The 20,916-nt window shown below is 42.0% G+C and overlaps 1 protein-coding gene across 2 annotated transcripts in view; it reads left to right on the forward strand.

Annotated features, from left to right (window-relative positions):
• ADGRA2 (adhesion G protein-coupled receptor A2) overlaps window positions 1–20,916 on the forward strand; it is a 196,676-nt gene that overhangs the window by 94,222 nt on the left and 81,538 nt on the right. For both annotated transcript variants that reach the window (XM_056571527.1, XM_056571529.1), the window contains exon 2: window positions 9,007–9,078. In XM_056571527.1, the coding sequence (XP_056427502.1) occupies window positions 9,007–9,078 (72 nt within the window). The remainder of the gene's footprint in view (window positions 1–9,006; window positions 9,079–20,916) is intronic.

Below are 20,916 nucleotides of genomic sequence, written 5' to 3' on the forward strand. Positions count from 1 at the left end.
AGACATTACAGTAATAGATGGGTCATATATAAAAGTCTCCTTGCAGATTGGATAGTCACACCTTCAATATCTTTCAGGCGTTACAATTCCTCTTGCACAACGCGAATAACAATACAAAAATCAGAAACAGTGACGAAATCCTGCAGTCCTGAATATTTTGTATCCCCTTTGGCCGAACCTTCAAATCATCGGCCCATTCCTTCTCAACATCCAGCTGTTCATATTTGTCCAAATGACTTCTTTAACCCTTCCCAGTTGGTCACAATGGCCCATTCCCATTCTCTAGTCGTCCCACTTATGATTGATAGATTTTTGTACTATTAAGAGTTAATACAACAGATATAGATATCCAGGCGGCTTCCTGTGAAATAGTTGGGTCTAGAGCACTCAGACATAGCCGCCGCACGCTGATTCACCAATGTTATCCTAACATGTCTGTCTTTTTCCGAGCACATCTTGCTAGAACTATTCAAAATTAAGATTTTCCAGAAGAAAAAAAAATCATAATGCAAAGATTAGATGTAATTAATTGTTCATGTAGGCTGCGTCTGTCCTATCAAGGGTTAAGTGAAAGAATGTGGCCAGAGCTGGAGCAGTCAGGGAGCGGACACATAAAGACAGAGTCCTGACCCCATTAGCTTGTGTCCCCATCCACAACCTCTAATTGCTCATTAAAAAAGCTTTAATGAACTTGTGCATGAATGCCCGGCCTCTTAACCTGCTGCTGGCTTCTGCCTCCGCTGCTGCTCAAGGGAGATGTTTTGTTACTTTGAACATGGGGGGAGGCGGGGGCTCAAGTACCTGAGGAACAGCTGATCATATCCACAGCATGTAAAGGGTTAAAGGGAACTTGTCACACTGACAGTGCTGTCTGATCTTCAGGCATCATGTTATAGAGCAGATAATACTGTACATAGTTTTCTAGGCTAACTTGTCTTTTATTCATGTAAATTTCTGCTCATTCTGGGGATGAGTAGTAGTCATGTGGGCGGTCCTACTCAGTGACTGACAGCTTTCTCTGTATAAGTGTATGTATACTGAGTAGGACCGCCCACTTGACTGCTATAACATGCAGCTGGCAGCCTGGACTGCTTTTTAAACCTGACAGGTTCACGTTAACTATGGTTGTTATCTGCCATTACCAGGATGTATTTTCCTGAGCATCGAGCCGCTCCTTGTGGTCTTACCTTGTGTGGTGTTATGACTCCCAACATTCCAGGTAGAATTGACCTGAAACAGGGGAAGACTTCATTTTGGAGGCGAGGCCTGAGGTCTGCTATGCTTTGGGCCTGTAAGGCCTGCGTCACGCCTGCTCCTCTTCTTGATTTACACCACACATGTGCCATCAAAGATCGGGCATGACATAACTAGAGAAAGGTGTTTCAGGCCCTGCCTTGCCAACTGTTTAGGCGACTCGCGGATGGATTACAAAATCATTTTTTATGGATATAAAGGAGCAAAAATAGTCAGCACAGGGTAGAATAGGCTTGTAAAGCCCTACTGCACTGTTAGTGTATCTGCACAAGTCTAATTTAGGTGACACTTTTATTTTTATTTAATAAAAAGTAATATTTAAAGAAAGCATGTAGTATCCATGGAAACCATTTTAAATATCTCACTACTGGAGTTGTAAGTGACAAGGACAGAACACAGACCAGCGGACCTGCCCACAGTCCAATGACTTGGAATTCACATGTTAGTAAGAAAAGGTTTATACCGTGATTTTCTCATATGGGTCACGTAAATGTCAGCATCCTGTCAAAAGGGGATGCCGACATATAGCGGTGTGTACATGCAGGCCACGGATGGGTTTACTTTACAGGACTCAAAAACGTGGTCTGCTGTGCTATTGAGTCCCCATAAATGAACGTATATGTGTTGGAAATGGCCAACTAGTTGTTGTATTCGGAACATTAGAGTGAATGGGAACACTGCCAGTAATCACTGGTAAATATTGTCATCCCATTTAGACAATATGCCAGCATATTTGTGACACGTATAGCCATCCTATGTACAGAATGAGGAAAATATATGTAAAAAATTAGAGGTAGAATCCACTTCGTTGCCATGGCAAACCACTTCACTTTTCCTTTACACTAATTTGATGCTTCCCTTTGGTCTGTGGGCCTATATCTTCAAGGACTGGTAATAATTATCATATCCTTCTCTTGGTTGTCAGTAAATAGGGACTAGCGCAGGGGCGGCCATATCACCTATGTAGCCGGTTCAGCTGCACAGGGGCTCCCTCACACGACACGGGCCAGGTTGGCTGCTCGCCCTGTCGGTCGGCCGGACTAGCAGTTCGAGAGCCAGTGGAGCGGAGGCAGAGAGAAAAAACGCTTGGCCTCCGTCTCCTATTTTTGTGGCCAGAATTTGCTCACCAGTAACTGTTGGAGACTCAGGGCGGCCCTGCCCCCAGTTAAGTGCCGTACACCTTCCCCCAGATAAGGGCCTCAGAATACCTAGGGCCGGCGTCAGGACGTAGTGATGCAGGCCCTTGAATTCTGAGAGTGGGACGTGAGTGAGTGTCAATATGTGGTGGCTGGCCGCCGTGCATAGCTATGCTGGCCCTTATCTGGGGTAAGTTGCTGCCCTGAATCACAACTACAAAGGTACTGGGGGTGGTGTAATCTGGGGTACTACCTGTGTTCTGGGGGGGGGGGGTGGATCTTATCTGGGGCTGCCTACTGGGGGGTAATCTAGGGGTACTACCTTCCTACTGGGGGGTAATATGGGGGTACACCACCTGTCTACTGGGGGTGGATTAATCTGGGGGTACTACCTGCCTACTGGGGGGTGTCTGATCTGGGGTACTACTTTCCTACTGGGGGGTGGTGTCTAATCTGGGCGGACTACCTGCCTACAAGGGGTGGGGGGGGGGTCTAGTCTGAGGGGACTACCTGCCTACACACCTTCCAACCTAACTACCAGGAGATCAGACATTGGGGGGAATGAACAATTGATGTATGGGGGGGGCAGGCCCTGGGCTTGAGTTGTCCCTTACTGTAAAAAGGGCATTCGTAGATGCCACATTTTGGGAGAAAATTTGCTCTTATATATGGTCTGAATATCATATGTGAACTCTAGTAGTTTTATAGCTTACATTTCCCATTAATTGAAGTGTAAATAATAAAATCATACAATATACAAAAAAATAAATAAACATAATGGGGCATTGGGGCATTATAAGAATCTTGTGTGTAAACCTAGACTAGGCTGTCTAAGGATGCGCCAAATTTATCACAGTGACTATTTGACAGATTCTGCACATTTATTACAACCCAACTATTTATTGGTTGACTCTGCATTATAATTCCAAATCTTTATCTTAACTATGCCGTGCCCCCTTGCCAAGTGAGGCACAAATTTTTTTTTAAAAAACATCACAAATGTGTCTGAAACAACATGTGCTGAAGTGAACCAAAACTTTACATTTTCACTTTACACTTTACACTTAATTTTCCTGTCCTGTTCTTGTAGTTTCTTTTAAACAGGACAGTATGAGAAACTACAGAGAACCCTGCCGTGTTCTCATACACTCATTGGGACGCTGGGAGAGGGGTGCTCCCCGCACTCGGACTGTGCTCATGGGATTCCTTTACATATTTCATAATTTTTCAGCCTCCAAATCTCAAGTTCAGTCCAGACCTGCTGTATGGAAGGCTTAACATGAATAGCGATCAAAGACTGCATTGTTGTCTAGAAGATGATTTTTTTCTGTCTAGAAAACCTCTAAATTGCAAACGCTTACTTATGTGTATGGCGAAATGGCCTTTGAAATACAGGACCTCATACAGCTTTGACTATGAGTGTTGGAAGGTCAAAGAAAACATTTCTTATTCCAATTTCAACAAATGTAGCACCCACATTTTCATAGGTAAAAATACAGGGGTTTTCTGACCTTTTGCCAAAATTACCCCTTGATGGGATAAAAACAAACAAAAACAAAAAACCAATACTAAAACCTCTATTTGGCCCTTGCCTGTGAATACCCTTGCCCTTTTATGTGATGGCTGCAGAGTCCCAAACAGGAAGTACCGTGAAGTCACCAGGGCACTTCTGGAGCAGTGCCAGCACTGAATAGGAGGTTAATGTAGGGATGAGTATGGGGTTTTTTTGGACTCAAATTTATTGCCATGGGGTATTTTTGCCACAAGGTAAACCTCTTTACATTTTGTACCATACATTGTGACTCTGTTTTCCATGGGCCCCATGTAAGCCTGGAGCCAGTCTTGTAACATCTGGAGAGCCACAGTTTGAGACCACTGAAATACACTTTAGAGCAGCTCTGCAGATAATCTCTACACAATGCTCCAAAAAAGGGAAGTCTATCTGGATGCCCATACCTGATCCCTTCTTTACCACACAATGTTATTTCCTTTCCACTGTTATTTTAAAAAGTTTCTGCCCCCCCCCCCCTTCCCTCCTGAATTCCATTTGCAGCGCCAGCTGAATTTTCCGGGACCCCTGACCCAGCATTGTGATTTTCTGTAATGACAGGAAGTTGGGATAAGTGCTGGCACTTGTAAATCTCCACCTACATTGAGTGCAAGTTCCTGTAATAAAGGACCATTCAATGTATATTTGGACCCAAAGCCAAGGGACAATTCCTCTCTCACCACCAACAAAATCTCTCACCACCAACCGTTCTACTGAAATAATGGTGAGAGATAATATCACGGGTACAAACGATGTCTATACATTCACATACTCAACATGTTATTTCTTGCAGTGAATGGTTTACAGTATAACAGGTGGTGAGGCCAAGGCTTCTTTTTTATTGACTCTCCTCTCTGGTAGATAGGGTTGCACAAGTAGAGGCGCCTTTATCGACATCCTTATGCCCTGGTAGGGAGACAAACAATTTAGCAATATTTAACAAGATTGGATTGGAAAACCATAGCTGCTTTCTTCCAAAAAGAGTACTATACCTCTGCACTGGTTGTATGTGTGTTTGCAGTTCGGTCCTATTTACTTTTAAGTGCAATTGTCATTTCAGAAACCTTTTACATGGGGTCTTTTGCGGGTCTCGGTGCTGATAGTTAGAAACAGCTGGGAGTGTTGAGCGCTGTTCCTCCCTTCTATCTAATGCTCACTCAAGACGGGCTCCATAGACTTTTTATAAAGCCCATCTGAAAGGGGTTATCCAGGTTTTATTAACGTTTCACTATTGTGCCTGTGATGCCAAGTTATGTCTCAAACGCTTTACTTGCCTTGTGTGTGGTGGATCAACCCCTTTTTAGTGATTTCATAATTCCCCCAGGTTCAGCATTCCTCTGGTGTCTGGATGTCGGTTGTCTCCAGCCTTTCCCAGGATCCTGTACGGCTCGAGACAGGGGCTAGCTTGTCAGGGAAGACAATAAGAAGCCCAGCCCCCTGTGATCAGCTGTTGTCAAGAACCGAACAGGATCATGGGAAATCTTGAGACAACAGTCATCCAGACACTGGAGGAATGCTGAAACTGAGGGGACTATGAAATCACTAAAAAGAGGTTCTTCCACCTCACATATGTAAGGCAAGTAAGGCACTTAAAACATAACTTGTCATCACAGGCAAGAGAATGAAAAGTTAATACAATTTGGATAACCCCTTTAAAGGGGTACTCCACCAATAGAAATGTATCCCCTATCCAAAGGATAGGGAATAAGATGTATGATCGCGGAGGTCCCGCCACTGGGGATCCCTGCGATCTCCCATGCGGAACCCCGAACTCCACTCTGTGCTGGATGACTGGCAACTACAGCCACCACGCCCCCTCCATTCATGTCTATGGGAAGAGGCGTGACGGCTACGTACTACGAACACAGAAGTCCCCGCGATCAGACATCTGATCGCGAGGGCTTTTTCTGAGTTTTTCGGCGGAGTACCCCTTTAAGTGCATGCGTGACAGCAGGGAGAAACAGCACTCACCCGCATGCTTCTTCCTGCTGGTACTAAAAATTGGTTGGGATCTTAGCCCCAGACCACCACTGATAAAAAATGTTATCATGTCTCTATAAACTTAGAAGAAATCTAAACCAAATCTATGTTTGGTGTATATTCGCTTTGCATTTTGTTAATTGCTAAAAAATAAATTACAAGGTTATCGCAGTTATTCGGTCTTCTGAGGTTTCTAGCTAGCAGTTTTGTGGGGGAAGCTATGTTAGCCTGCCTGGAATATTTGGACAGCCTGACTGTGTAAAGAGAGTTGCTGCTTAGTAGATGCTCTTTGCTTTGGCTGATGAAGTGGGGTCCTACGCAAAAGATGACCCTTGATGACACTTACTTGCTTAATATGGGTTGTCTGGTGGTATTTTATTTTTCCAAAGGGGTAAACTGATTGATATAAAAAGAAGCTTGGGCGCCCATTGATCTCTGATTCCTGGTACCTGGTTTTGACACACAGGAAATTATATTCAGCCATTCAGACACCATTGCAACCAATAGCTTTGGGAAGCTTACAAGCTGCTTGTTTAACAGTGTCTCCGCGGCTATTGTTGAAGAAAAGTGCCATGAGACCCGATAATAACATTATATCAGGCAGCTGCCATTTATGCAGTTCCCTGATATATTGCATCAAATGTCTCAAAGTTGAATTTATTCATGATTGGGTTAATAGGTTGCGTTGTATCCACATAGAAAACTGTTATAGAAAACTTAAAGGGTTATCCAGGAAAAAACTTTTTTTTATATATCAACTGGCTCCAGAAAGTTAAACAGATTTGTAAATTACTTCTATTAAAAAATCTTAATCCTTTCAGTTTAGGTTGTTCTTTTCTGTATAAGTAATCTCTGATGACATGTGTCTCGGGATCCGCCCAGTTTAGAAGAGGTTTGCTATGGGAATTTGCTTCTAAACTGGGCGTTTCCGAGACAAGTGTCATCAGAGATTACTTAGACAGAAAAGAACAACCTTAACTTCAGAAGCTCATAAGTACTGAAAGGATTAAGATTTTTTAATAGAAGTAATTTACAAATCTGTTCAACTTTCTGGAACCAGTTGATATATAAAAAAAAGTTTTTTTTCCTGGAATACCCCTTTAACTACAGTATGAATATATTATATCTACTCATCACATGCAAAAGTGTTTGTTGGTGTAAGCTATGTGTGACTTGTGGGGTAAGTTATGATGTTCTGTATGTCTTATAAAACATATGTGAATGTTGGCTGTGTAAAGCCATTCTCAGTCCAGTCCTTTGAACTATAACAAGAAGTCATGAGCCAATAGCTCAATAGCACGGTTCTGAGCCAACACTACACATTCCCCATACACAAGGCTCTATCTTGTCTGGTGATTATATTTAAGGCCGGCCATAAATTATCAGTAATAATCTGAACTATTTGATGGATATAACTAGTAATCATTGTCTATAGTGTTAACATTATCAGGCCCTACCGCTCTATTTGATCACTTCTCATTAAAGGAAAATACATGGAGGCAATTACAGCATATTTTCCATGCTATAATTGTTTTCATGGGAAATATTTATTAGCTGAAAAGTGTGTGTGTTTGGGAGGGAAGGGGTGTCTGTATATTTATGGCCATAACCATGAGGTTTAGCAGTCAGGATTGTATGGAGTGCTATGGCTAGAGCTTCTATGACAGATATCCTGGAAATGTAGTTTATCAGGTGTAAACTCCAAATAGGACTCAAATCATGAATAGAATGCTGTCACAGCACGTGGAAAACGGTACATATTATACAATCAGTAGAAAAGGAAGCATAGGCACAACTGTTGCAGTAAGGTCTTAAGTGGGTGGAATAAGGGGGAAAAAGAAAATAGAGCGAAAGAACAAGAGAAGAAGAGAGAGTAGGAAGAAGGGTAGGGAAAGAGGACAATCCATGTGGAGGAGTACCTACCTTGTAGACTGTGCTCAACCCCGATGCTGTCAGGCCAACGGTCAGGGAGGAAGGTGGGAATAAGGGAAATTGGGGGCTCAGATGGAGTGAGAGAAGGGAGGCAAATGGGGTTATGTATTTAAGAGCTTGACTGGTGGATAGAGGTCTCTGAACTCCAAGGATGAGACAAATTCAATCCAAGAGTGCCAGAGGGCCCAATGTTTAGCTACAGAGAATGTCTTATGCTAGGTGGCATGCCTAAAAAAGATTACCTGAATAGCAACTATGTTCACATCTATTCCTTGGGGGTACCAAAAGGCAGCCAAGGTTGCTTGTTGTGTATAGGATTGCATAGACTGGTCAAAGTGCTCAAACTGACCCCTGACCACTGCAAATAATGCTTTCAGTGGGTGTGAGGTCAGAACTGGACCATGAAGCAATGGCAGTAGGTGGCCTGGTGATGAATCAGGTTTTCATTAACATGACATGGTAGGCTTGGTGCATTTGAGTGCTGACCTATGGAAGTGTTGGCACCAGGATGCATTATGGCAAAATGGAAGAGGCAGTGTGATTCAGTGGGTAAAGTTCTGCTCGGAAATCTTGGGTCTTGTTATTCGTGTGAATGCTACTTTGGCACATAACTCCTGAATTATTGCAGAACTAAGTACTCTCCTTCATGACAATGGTATTTATTAGTATCAGAAGCTTCTTCCAACAGAATAATGTACTCAGCTCCACTGCAAAAATAGTTCAAGAATGGTTTGAGGAACATAATGACAAGTTCAAGGTGTTGACTTGGCCTCAACATTCTCCAGATCACAATCTGATCAAGTACGGTATCTGTGGGTTGTGCAAAAGAATCAAGCCTGATCCATTAACCTTACGACTTACAGGTCTTACAGGATTTGTTCCTAATGCCTTGGTGCCGTATACCACAGGACCCCTTCAGAAGTCTTGTGGAGTCCTTGATGGGTCAGAGCTACACAAGAGGAAACTACACAATAATAGGTTTTAATGTTATGGCTGATTGGGAGAAATCTAACACAGACTCTCCTTCAGCAAAATACAATATTACTTTGTAAATATAGATTACACACGTGGCAGTCGTACTTAACTTATGAGTCTTGATTTAAATGTCTTGCTATTATTTTATATTAAAAAGTTTTTTTTTTTCTCTTTTTATAGGATTCTCAGCAATAATAAGATTACCGTATTAAGGAATGGCTCATTTTATGGACTTCTGGACCTGGAGAGGCTGTAAGTAGTAGGTTGTAACAATTAAATGCCATAAATGGAAGACTGGAAAGACAATACCCAGCAGAATATATACATTTATCAAACCATTTGCAGTGGGAAAAGGCCTCTAAAACTAAAAGAAGCAATCTTATTGGTTGCTGTGGACAATTGGACAACTTCTCCTCTACACAGGTTTTGATAAATCTTCCCCATTGTTTCCTCACCATATGGTTATTTTGGAGAGTTAGACATGTTTGGTTCTGCATGTTCAGGCGGTTTAGTTCTGTAGTTTCTGTACTTTTGTTTAGAAAGTAATTGACTCAAATACATAAAGTCAAATACATAAAATATGTTAAAATACAGATATACTGGACAAAATTTCTTTGGTGCATCACACTTATCATAAAAAAATGTGTGTCAAATGCATAGATGGATGGTTAGATACAATACAAGGTGCTTGGAAAAGGCTGCATCGGCAGCTGAAACGTTGCATTGTTTTTGTTGTTGGATGAAATAATTTTCGCGAGTGCCGCAGCATACTCTTTTTTTTTTTTTTTGTGTGGATCTACGTTGGCTCCTGACCTGGGCCTTGCTTAGCTGCCTGCATCACCTATCTAATGTTTTCCTCTGGATGTGCTGCTAACCCTTTCTTTGCTGTGTCTGGTTAGATACAATAGATAGATGTAGAATAATATGTGTTGTGTTTCTGGGCACACGTCTGCCACTCCCTAGATGCAAAACAATATGCAAAACAAGGATCGGAAAAACAATAAGTTACCAAATAATACTGCCATAGGCCTGATGAACAAGTCAATACTAAAAAGAAAAGAGAAATGTCCTTTGGCTTAAACATGTACTTGAAGAAATGTGACAGTACAATAGTATTACTAGGATAGCACAGACCAAATAATTGGAAAGTTCAAAAAGTATGTGTGCTTATTGCTACATAATTCCTGCACGTTTCTGTCCTCGCAAGATTGGCTATATATGTGGACGAGCAAGGTGCAGCAAGGGTGTGTAGTAATATATATCACAAATAAATGTGTAATACTTAAAGGGGTCCTCCGGTGGAAAACATTTTTTTTTTTTATAAATCAACTGGTGCCAGAAAGTTAAACAAATTTGTAAATTTCTTTTATTAAAAAATCTTTATCCTTCCAGTACTTTTTAGCAGCTGTCTGCTACAGAGGAAATTATTTTCTTTTTGAATTTATTTTTTGTCTTGTCCACAGTGCTCTCTGCTGACACCTGATGCCCGTATCAGGAACTGTCCTGAGCAAGAGAAAATCCTCATAGCAAACCTATGCTGCTCTGGACAGTTCCTGACACGGACAGAGGTGTCAGCAGAGAGCACTGAGGACAAGACAAAAAATAAATTCAAAAAGGAAAGAATTTCCTCTGTAGCATACAGCTGCTAATAAGTACTGGAAGGATAAAAAAATTTTATAGAAGTAATTTACAAATCTGTTTAACTTTCTGGCACCAGGTCATTTAAATTAAAAAAAAGTTTTCCATCGGAGTACCCCTTTAAGCAGAACAGTGGTGTAGTGGATGATTGTGCTGGTTCCCCTGGTCCCCCCGGGAAAAGGTGACCAAGTATATGTAGTTGGGTTACTTACGAATATATCCACTAACACCAAAGAACCCACTTCTCACACAGAGTACACGTTAGGCTAGAATAACTTGTAGCCAAATATGTACTCTCTAAGATTAGTGGGTTGTTTGGTGTTAATGGATCACAACTAGTACTAGTTCAATGACCTGCATAACCAGGATAGCCGCGTAACACATCTTCATAATCTGCAACAAAAATCATAGTTGAGAAACAATAAAATTATCATCCTTACCCTGTCCAGCCGTGGCTAGATAGATACATTTCTGCAGCACACGGGAGTAACAATTCAAGTGATATTATTCCATTCCACAGCAACGTTTCAGCCGTCCATGGCGGCTACTACATACATACAGATTTTCTGCTCAGCCTGGACTTTTATATAGATAGATAGATAGATAGACAGAAAGAGAGATGGATAGATGGATGGATGGGTGGCTGGATCCAATCATTGGTAATTTGGGGAAGCACACAGTTCGGTAAGGGTGCATTCACACCACGTTTTGTACATACGGGTGCCGGATCCGGCGGGGGGAGGGGCAAACCGGGCGCTCCGTACCCTGGCCGGATCAGCCCGTGACTCCATTTACTTTAATGACCTGCCCGGAGTCAAACGGTGACTCCGGTTGGCTCAGTTTTGACCCGTATGCGGTTTCCTAATTGGACCTAAAACCGTAGTATACTACGGTTTTAGGTCCGGTCCAAACCCGCATATGGGTCAAAACTGAGCCGACCGGAGTCACCGTTTGACTCCGATCACGTCATTAAAGTAAATGGAGTCACGGGCTGATCCGGGGTACGGGAGCGCCCGGTTTGCCCCTCCCCCCGCCGGATCCGGCACCCGTATGTAAAAAGCGGGGTGTGAATGCACCCTAAGACTTCTGAAGAGCTGACAGTAGTAGGAACTGATCTACGCTGAAGATGAGGACAGTGACCATTGCTTAGTATCATTGAGGTTGCAGAAGTTTGTGTTACTCCCGAACGAAGCTTCTGTAGCTTTTTCCAGCCACTTATGGGACGTTGGGGTCAATAAACAGAGCGCTGTCTGTGGGAAACTAAACTCTGATCTAGAGGAAAGGGTTATTAATGATAGAAAGAACAAGTTGGACATTAGGGCTTGAGAAAAGGGCCAGCAGTACCCTTGACATCTTGCCAGTATTTATCCCACTCTGAGGACTATGAAGAAATTGTTCCGTAAATCTGTGGAAGTAGAAGACATAAATCTTCCTGCATCCATAAACACCATGGCTGGTCTCATATAGAATAACCTCATTTTTCTCCGATGACTTTGCCTTCATTTAGATGAATATTGGTCCAGGGCTGATTGCAGTCGTGTAATGCGGATTATTCCCATAAGCGTCCTTTTAACTCTTCCTCTGAGGGGAAGCACTTGTTAACACTGAACTATTCATTCACCCTGTAAATGTGGCTTCTCATGGTAAGCCTGAGAATATGATGGAGGACCTGCATGCTGTTGCACAGAATTCCAAAATCTCCACATACACACGGAGTTAATTGTTTGTATCATCAGTGACTGCACTGTACTGCCTGCTGGGGCACCAGAACAGAGCCCTCTTATCTGCCAGCAATGGGGATCTTTATGGCCTGGCCTCCTATAATGAGCCTAAGATTTATAGCCGAGCTGTGGGTTACATGTATTTAGGCAGAAATTGGGGAAAGCAGAAGGCTTATTTGTCCCCCAGACCTAGAGGGAGCCCAGTTATAGGTTCCAGCTGCGAGATCAGGGGGCGGGAAGGGTAATTTTGTTTGATGTATGAAGTGAAGTGTCTAAGGGGTAGCATGCCAACAGTCCTCCACAGCCGTCATCACACAGGGCTCTATTAGGCTACAGACATTCCTGCAATGGCTTCAAAATTATTATTTTTCTTTTATTCTGAATTCAAGACAGAAAATATTGAGTTACATTATAAATAGTTTTAAAAACAACATGTGTTCTGCTTTTCTGTTGCAATGTGAAAGCTCAGATATCAGACTGTTGTATCTGAGCAGTTGGGTCACATGTCTGACAGCGGAGGGAGGCGGTTATCTGTTTCCGGTGGCAACTGACAGAAATCTTAAAATAACTATAAAATATAAATGAATTGAAAAGGCTAAATTATATATTATATATTATAGTAGTTACTCAATATATTGTTTAAAAAAAAAAATAATATATATATATATATACATTTTTTTTTTATCAGGTAATGTACCTTAAAAGATCAATTTACCTACATTAATATGGTTGTTTGCTTTGGATAATCTCTTTTTACTGCCAGAGTTCACTGAAAATATGCTGCCTGTGAAAGTCCTATGTCTATCCTATATTCATTAGGTGGATAACCCCTTTAAGTCAGAGTAGAGAAATATTGGTACCAATATTTCTCTGCAGGGACGTAAACGGGTTATCCACCATAAGGTGATTTTAGTACATACCTGGCAGACAGTAATGGACATGCTTAGGAAAGATCTGCGCTTGTCTTCGGGCTAAATGGCTATGTTGTGAGATTACTATAACACTGTGGCTAGCTTTTTGTGAACTGGTATTTCCTGTTTGACTTTTCTTTTTTTCTGACAAATCCCATAATTCCATTTTCCTCCCTCCCACACATCAGCCACCCCACCCATTGAAACATAAATGAGCTGCATCCATTCAAAAGACCTGTGGCTTTCAATCAGGGTGTCTACAGCTGTTGCATTAGTTGCAGATTGATCTCTCTCCCACCAAGCGATCACTCCACTCATTGAAGCAGACAGGCTCCCTGTCACTAGTGAGTCAGGTCTCGGCCGCATTGCAACCTGGGAAAAATCTGAGACAGCAGTCATTTTGTATGCTGATAAAAATAAATATTGGGGTGAAAATCACATAAGAATTGTGAGAAAAACCGTCACACACAGGTACAGACACTATATTATGAACTACACTAACTTTACAGCCCCTGTAGCATAGTCAAATAAAAAAAATCCTGGAATACCCCTTTAAGTGATACTTTATTCAGAGAAGCAGAATTGGCTTAAACCCATGCATCTTAGTTTTTTTTTTTGTTTTCTTTGGAGTATTGACTACCTTTTCACCTCTCAGGCCATCAACATATCCAATTAAAAATATCCATCAGCATTTTTTCCTTTCTTTCTTTTTCTCTTTCCCCTTTTGTTCTCCTATCTTTTTCCTACATTTGTACTAGGGATCGACCGATTATCGGTATGGCCGATATTATCGGCCGATAATCACGATTTTGGGCATTATCGGTATCGGCAATTATCTTGCCGATAAGCCGATAATGCCCCGCCCCCCACACCGCCCCCACCGCACCGCGACCGCCACCCCCTCGACCCGCCGCACCGCACCCCCGACCCACCGTGATGCTAGGCAGTATACCGGTATGGATTTTTTCCCATACCGCTATACCGGTTGGGCCCCTCCCTCACCCTCCGAGTCAATAAAAAAATTAAACTTACTCGTAATGGGGGTGGTCCAGGCCATCCTTTCTTCATGTTGTGTCCGGGGGCGTTCCGGGTGGAGGGTGGTCCGGTCCGGGCTGTCCTTCTTCTCCCACGGTCTTCTTCTCCACTCCGGGCAGGCTCCGGCCTAGTACGCTGCATAGACGCCGCTACGCCGTGACGTCAGGTGCGTCGCTGCGCACGGGCGTCACTGCGCAGCGACGTCTATGCAGCGTACTAGGCCGGAGCCTGCCCGGAGTGGAGAAGATGACCGCCGGAGAAGAAGGACAGCCCGGACTGGACCACCCTCCACCCGGAACGCCCCCGGACACTACATGAACGATGGATGGATGGCCCGGACCACCCTGACAGGTAGGGGAGAGAAGCGGGTGGTGGCGGCAGCGGTCTATGGCCCCGCAAAAGCCACTGCCGATCATTGATTTAAAGCGCCCGCTTTAAATCAATGATCTGGAGCGGTGTCGCAGGGGGTTAAATAGCCGATAACTTACCGGAATATCGGTATAAGTTATCGGCTATCGGCCCTAACCTGCACCGATTATCGGTATCGGCCCTAAAAAACCGATATCGGTCGATCCCTAATTTGTACTATATTCAGTGTATCACACCTATGTTCTCCTAAACTGTATATAGATGTATTGTAGGAGTACCCATCCTCTGTGATCTTCATTAATGCTCTTGTTCCTCTATGCTAAAACAGTACCTCAGGAGGATATTAAGATCATATCATCTACTCTGTGGATTTCAACATATGTTGGTTACCCTTTTCGTTGTCTTATGCCATGCTACATTAATTATTTCTCGTTACCTGTATTTTGTAACTACTAATAGTATCTGATTTACCCAAAAATTTGTTGGTCGCAACATGTCTTCCTGCCAGTGATTAGCTGTCATCTATGGCAGAAACAAGTTTTCGGTTTTATTGTAGTGCCACCGCAGGTGAAATGGAATATTGCACAGTTCACATTGAAATCAATCGGCTGCCCTTGTCCCATGTGATGCATGGATGTGCTGGGTCCTCCAGAGCAAGATATACTCTTTGCAGCATTTCTCCAAGGGATGATAGGGCTAAAACTGGGACTCTAAACATCTGACTCTGAACTCATTTAAGGTGTTGAAATGCCATTCGGCCACTTACAGCTTCTTTCTAAGATGGGCCACAACCAATATGTCTATTGTTAACACTTTAATACGTATTATTATGACTAGTAGAGTGAATGAACCGTCAGTTGCACAGCTGAAAGGGATTGAGCTAGGCACTGACCATAAAATAACTTGCCTGATCCTGAAGTCCGGGGTGCATATTCATGCTCAAATAGTCACAAAATAACATAAGAAGAAAGGAGACTGCACTCACCGTCTAGTGATCTTTATTTTACTTGAGTCCGTAAGGCATATTACAGTACGTGCGGGGCAGGCAGAGAAAAGCCTCCGGCTTTTCTCTGCCTGCCCCGCACGTACTGTAATATGCCTTACGGAATCAAGTAAAATAAAGATTACTGGACGGTGAGTGTAGTCTCCTTTCTTCTTATTTAATTTTTTTAATACGTATTATTATCAATTAGCTATACTCTGTATGCTTAAAGGGTACCTTTCATCAAAAAAAACTTTTGATATATTATAGATTAATGTATGCAGAATAACTTTCCAATAGTATGTTATTAAAAAATATGCTTCTTTCTATTTAATTTTCCACTTTGAAAAAATTACCACTAGAGGTCTCCCTACCAGTCCTTTTTTTTAAATAGATTTCAGACTCATGCAGGAGTCCTGAATCTCAGACTGCAGCCGGAACACAAACTCAGCACTGCTCACTGCCAGGGAGCAGTGCTGAGCTTGTCTGTGTCCCGGCTGCAGTCTGAGATTTAGGACTCCAGCATGAGTCTGAAATCTGTAAAGAAGGACTGGTAGGGAGACCCCTAGTGGTCATTTTTTCAAAGTGAAAAATTAAATAGAAAGAAGCATATTTTTTTAGTAACATACTATTGGAAAGTTATTCTGCATACATTAATCTATAATATATCAAAAGTTTTTTTGATGAAAGGTACCCTTTAACAACATGTAATCCAGTCTATACCTCGCCATCCACATTAGATATGTGTTAGCCAAACCTGTTGATTTTCTCAGGATCAGTTGCCCATCTGAGGCTGCATTCACATCTCGTTTTTGCAATACAGTTCCCGTATCAGGTTTTTTGTAAAAAACATATGTCTCAAAACCGGACCGAACCGTATAAAACCATGTACAACTGTATATACCTCTGTACGGTTTGAAAAACAATGTCCGGTTGCATATGGTTTAATAAGTTTTTTAAAGAAAAAAAAATGGATACGGTTTTATGTTTGTCCATAATTAAATTAAGTTCTTCTTGTTCTATTTGTGGGGGGAACTTTCAGCGTGCGCTGCACATGTGCAAACTGCAAAACCGTATTGTGCAAACCAGATGGAACGGTACACACATACGGTTCTGTACGGTTCCCATTGACCACCATTTAAAAATGTTAAAAAAAAAAGGATACGGGTTGTATCCGGTTTTTCACCCAGACATAAAACCATAGTAGACTAAAAAAAAAACGGATAAAACCGTAAATGATGCAAAACTTACACAACAGGATGCTACGTTTGGCATATGGTTTTCAATGACATGTCTATACATACAGTTTGCAATACGGTTCCATATGTTTTTTACACTGAAACCGGATACGGGAACCGTATTGCAAAAACGAGATGCGAATGCAGCCTAAGGGCAGTCTGAATTCAAGGACTCTATCAACATAATCTAACATGTCCCAATGACATGCCAGAAAATCACTTTTTGGGTGGATCTGGCTCTTCTAGTCTACATAATTGACTTCAGTACCATTTACTAATTGTACAGCCATTTGTGGCAAGAATTATTAACTTTTATGTTTTTATAAGGCTCCTAATGGTTACAGTGTGTTTTTAGAGACGTCTGTGGAGCACATTGTACAGGTTATTATGCAATGCTTTATGTAGAACTGTACAGGTCATTATGCAATGCTCCTTGAGCTTACGACGGGAAAGGGGTTAAGATGTAGCAGCCAGACTCCGTGTCTTCTTCTCACCAGGACATCATTATTTCGTAAGTGGCACCAGATTCGTAGGTATCACCAGAGCAGCATTTGGCAAGAGTTAAGTGGAGGCGTTTAATTTGGAACTGTGAAACCTCAATAAAGAAGAGAAGACAAACACGCTACTGGCGCAACCAGGACCAAGCAGAGGCCTGTCGTCAGCATGCTACCGTATTCTCTAATACACAGCATGCAGTCAGCTTGATGGTATGGAAACTGCCTGGAAGTTGTCCCAGAGACTCCAAGATCATTAAAACCACTTGTGAGGGGAGAAACAGGCCCGAGGCACTGGGAGCATGCATGTTACCATTTCATTTATAAGGATTTATAGGGATCTGCTCTGTGGTCAAGGGCATTTATGGTTAAGAGGTCAAAGACATTAGTGTCACTGATGCCAAGAGGAAGACTATATAGATGGATGGAGCCATGATAATCTCAATTCTGAGACTTTTAGGCTATAAATATAAATTGGTTTCGGTGTTTAGCATCTTATCATTCCAACTCTTAACCCTTTTTATGGTCTGCAGTACATTATACAGTTTCACACAATGCTGGGTTATCAGGTGGAGATTCTTTACTTGTTTTTTTCTGTAGTTTTTACTATTGATGTATATATCTGAAAGGAAAAATATTATGAAGGGCACAGCTTTGCCTATAAACTTCCTCGGATGCCGCAGGTGGTTATGGTGCATTCCCATGTACAGCATCCTTCACATATTTGATGCTGCAGATTTGAAGCTGAAGATTTTATGCTGCAGATTTCAGTGTGAAATAAATCTCTGAACACAGCTTTAAATCCTGCGCATCAAATATGTGCAGGATACTGTATGTGTGAATACACCCTTAGTAGCTGCTGCTCGCTGCCGTTTCAGTAGTTTCGGAGGTGGAGTCACGCTGCCTCCGCTTTCCTCCCAGTCTTTCCTGCTAGATTGATAATAGGAGAACTGGAAGCTTCATGCAAAGCTCAGCAGTCAGTGTGTGTCTATGCAAAGAAACGGTCGGATCTGTTGGCGGGGGAGAAAGCTGCTGCGCACATTACTGGCTTATAACTCGCAATCACAGCGGGTCACAGTAGTGAGACCTGGTGTGATCTCAACTTCTAATATGTCTGAGCAACATGTAAAAAGTTGTTTTAAATGACACCATAAGAGTTTGTTTTTAAAGCATGGACATAAAACATATGGCTAGGGGGGTACAGTAAATATACAAAATAAATCATACCTACCCTGATCCCTCACAGCTGTAGCTCTGTTGTCTCCTCTCATCAGCGCCACTTTGTGGTTCTTGTGAGGAGTCGTCTTAGACTGCATTCACATCACGATTTCAGACCTGAACAAAAATCGTGTGAAATCAGATGCGGATCAAATCGGATGTGTGTAATGGATCCAATTTTTTAATGGAGGTCAATGGATCTGACTTTATATACGATTTCATACGATTTTAAGCTATAAAAATCGTGTACTCAAGTCGGATGGAGAAATCGTGATGTGAACGCAGCCTTAGCTGAAGCTGTATACTCACCGGCTGCAACGTTGTCCAACCTCAGGACCAAATGGAAATGGACTGGATGTAGTAGGCTACTGTAGATATTGAGTTTATTGAAATGAAAGGGCATGGCACAGATACACCAGGGTATACATCAGCATACTGTTCTACTGTTGCCAACGTGTTCCCTGAAAACAGACTACTTATCTGATGTAAACCAAGCCTTAAAAGGCCCAAATGTATACAAGTGTTAAGAGTTTATCAGCAGAGTACCAGAGGTCATGTGCACTTATGGAAGATCAGGCTAATAAAAGGCCTTCACTCCACTGTACAAATACAGGCCCATGTGTGTAGACTCAGGATGGAGGAGAAATCATTCATCGGGGATGTGAACCTTTCCAGGGCCTGAGACGTTTGACTGGTCCAGAAGGGAAGTGACATAATGAAGAATACATCCCGACACTTCTCTACACATCCTCCCTCTGCTCCTGGGTCATTGTCTGTTTACTCTGTTGTGTGTGATCTGACTGCGCTGCATTTGTTTCTGGGAGAAGTGGTTTTATTTAGCTTTGTATTCCCAAAGGAAACTTTTGGGAGGTCTTCAGCCATAACCAATGTACAAGTTAGGCTGCTTTCACTGCTCCGTTTTAAAAATCCGATATAATGTGTCATTAAGAAAACCCTTAAAAAAGGCTGTTAAATGGACATTACAATATCCCATTAAAGTCTATGGGATTTTTTGATTATCAGTTATCACCCGTTATAGCCCATTATGAATAACGCACGTTATTTGTGACGGGTAAAATATTAGTGCATGTAATGTTTTTTCTTTCTCCTGTCACAAATAACGTCCGTTATTCATACGGATCTTTAACGGGTCTTTAAAACTGAGTAATTTAAAGTGTGAAAGCAGCCTTAAAGGGGTACTCCGGTGGAAAACTTTTTTGTTTAAATCAACTGGTGCCAGAAAGTTAAACAGATTTGTAATTTACTTCTATTAAAAAATCTTAATCTTTCCAGTACTTATTAGCTGCTGAATACTACAGAGGAAATTATTTTCTTTTTGTAACACAGTGCTGTCTGCTGACTTCTCTGTCCATTTTAGGAACTGTCTAGAGCAGCATATGTTTGCTATGGGGATTTTCTCCTACTCTGGACAGTTCTTAAAATGGACAGAGATGTCAGCAGAGAGCACTGTGCTCGTGATTCAGCCGACAGCTTTGAGTTCCAAAAAGAAAAGAATTTCCTCTGTAGTATTCAGCAGCTAATAAGTACTGGAAGGATTAAGATTTTTTTTAATAGAAGTAATTTACAAATCTGTTTGACTTTATGGCACTAGTTGATTAGTTGATTTAAAAAAAAAAAAAAAGTTTTCCACCGGAGTACCCCTTTAATTCTTCTTTGGGATTATTTATAATATTATTGCTATATGACACTATAAGGTAACTGAAGTCCTGCTTAGGATCCTTGAATCAGCTGTTAGATGATGCATGGGGAGCTGTGGTGAGATGGCACAAAGACAAGAGCTCTGATACCATCTCATATCACTGATTATGGCAGTGTTTCCCAACCAGGGTGCCTCCAGCTGTTGCAAAACTACAGCTCCCAGCATGCCTGGACAGCCATTGGTGGCACCTTCTAAAAGCTGCATTGTTTGTAGGTAGTACACTGTGTCAGAAGCATGAACAGTATTCCTGTACTGCGTGTGCACTTTGTCAATATCCTGTGACTTCACTGGATTCACTATCCTAATATGCTGCCATTACTGTGCACATATCCCGCTATTATTACATCACTGTGTGCATTATCTCAGTACTGTTAAATTACTGTGTATTATCCCTGTACTGCGACATCACTGTGTATTATCCCTGTACTGTGACATCACTGTGTATATTATCCCTGTACTGTGACATCACTGTGTATTATTTCTGTACTGTGACATCACTGTGTGTATTATCCCTGTACTGTGACATCACTGTGTGTATTATCCCTGTACTGTGACATCACTGTGTATTATCCCTGTACTGTGACATCACTGTATGTATTATCCCTGTTCTGTGACATCACTGTGTGTATTATCCCTGTACTGTGACATCACTGTGTGTATTATCCCTGTACTGTGACATCACTGTGTATTATTCCTGTACTGTGACATCACTGTGTGTATTATCCCTGTACTGTGACATCACTGTGTATATTATCCATGTACTG

The sequence above is a fragment of the Hyla sarda genome, chromosome 4, assembly GCF_029499605.1.
Source record: "Hyla sarda isolate aHylSar1 chromosome 4, aHylSar1.hap1, whole genome shotgun sequence".
Lineage (NCBI taxonomy): Eukaryota > Metazoa > Chordata > Amphibia > Anura > Hylidae > Hyla > Hyla sarda.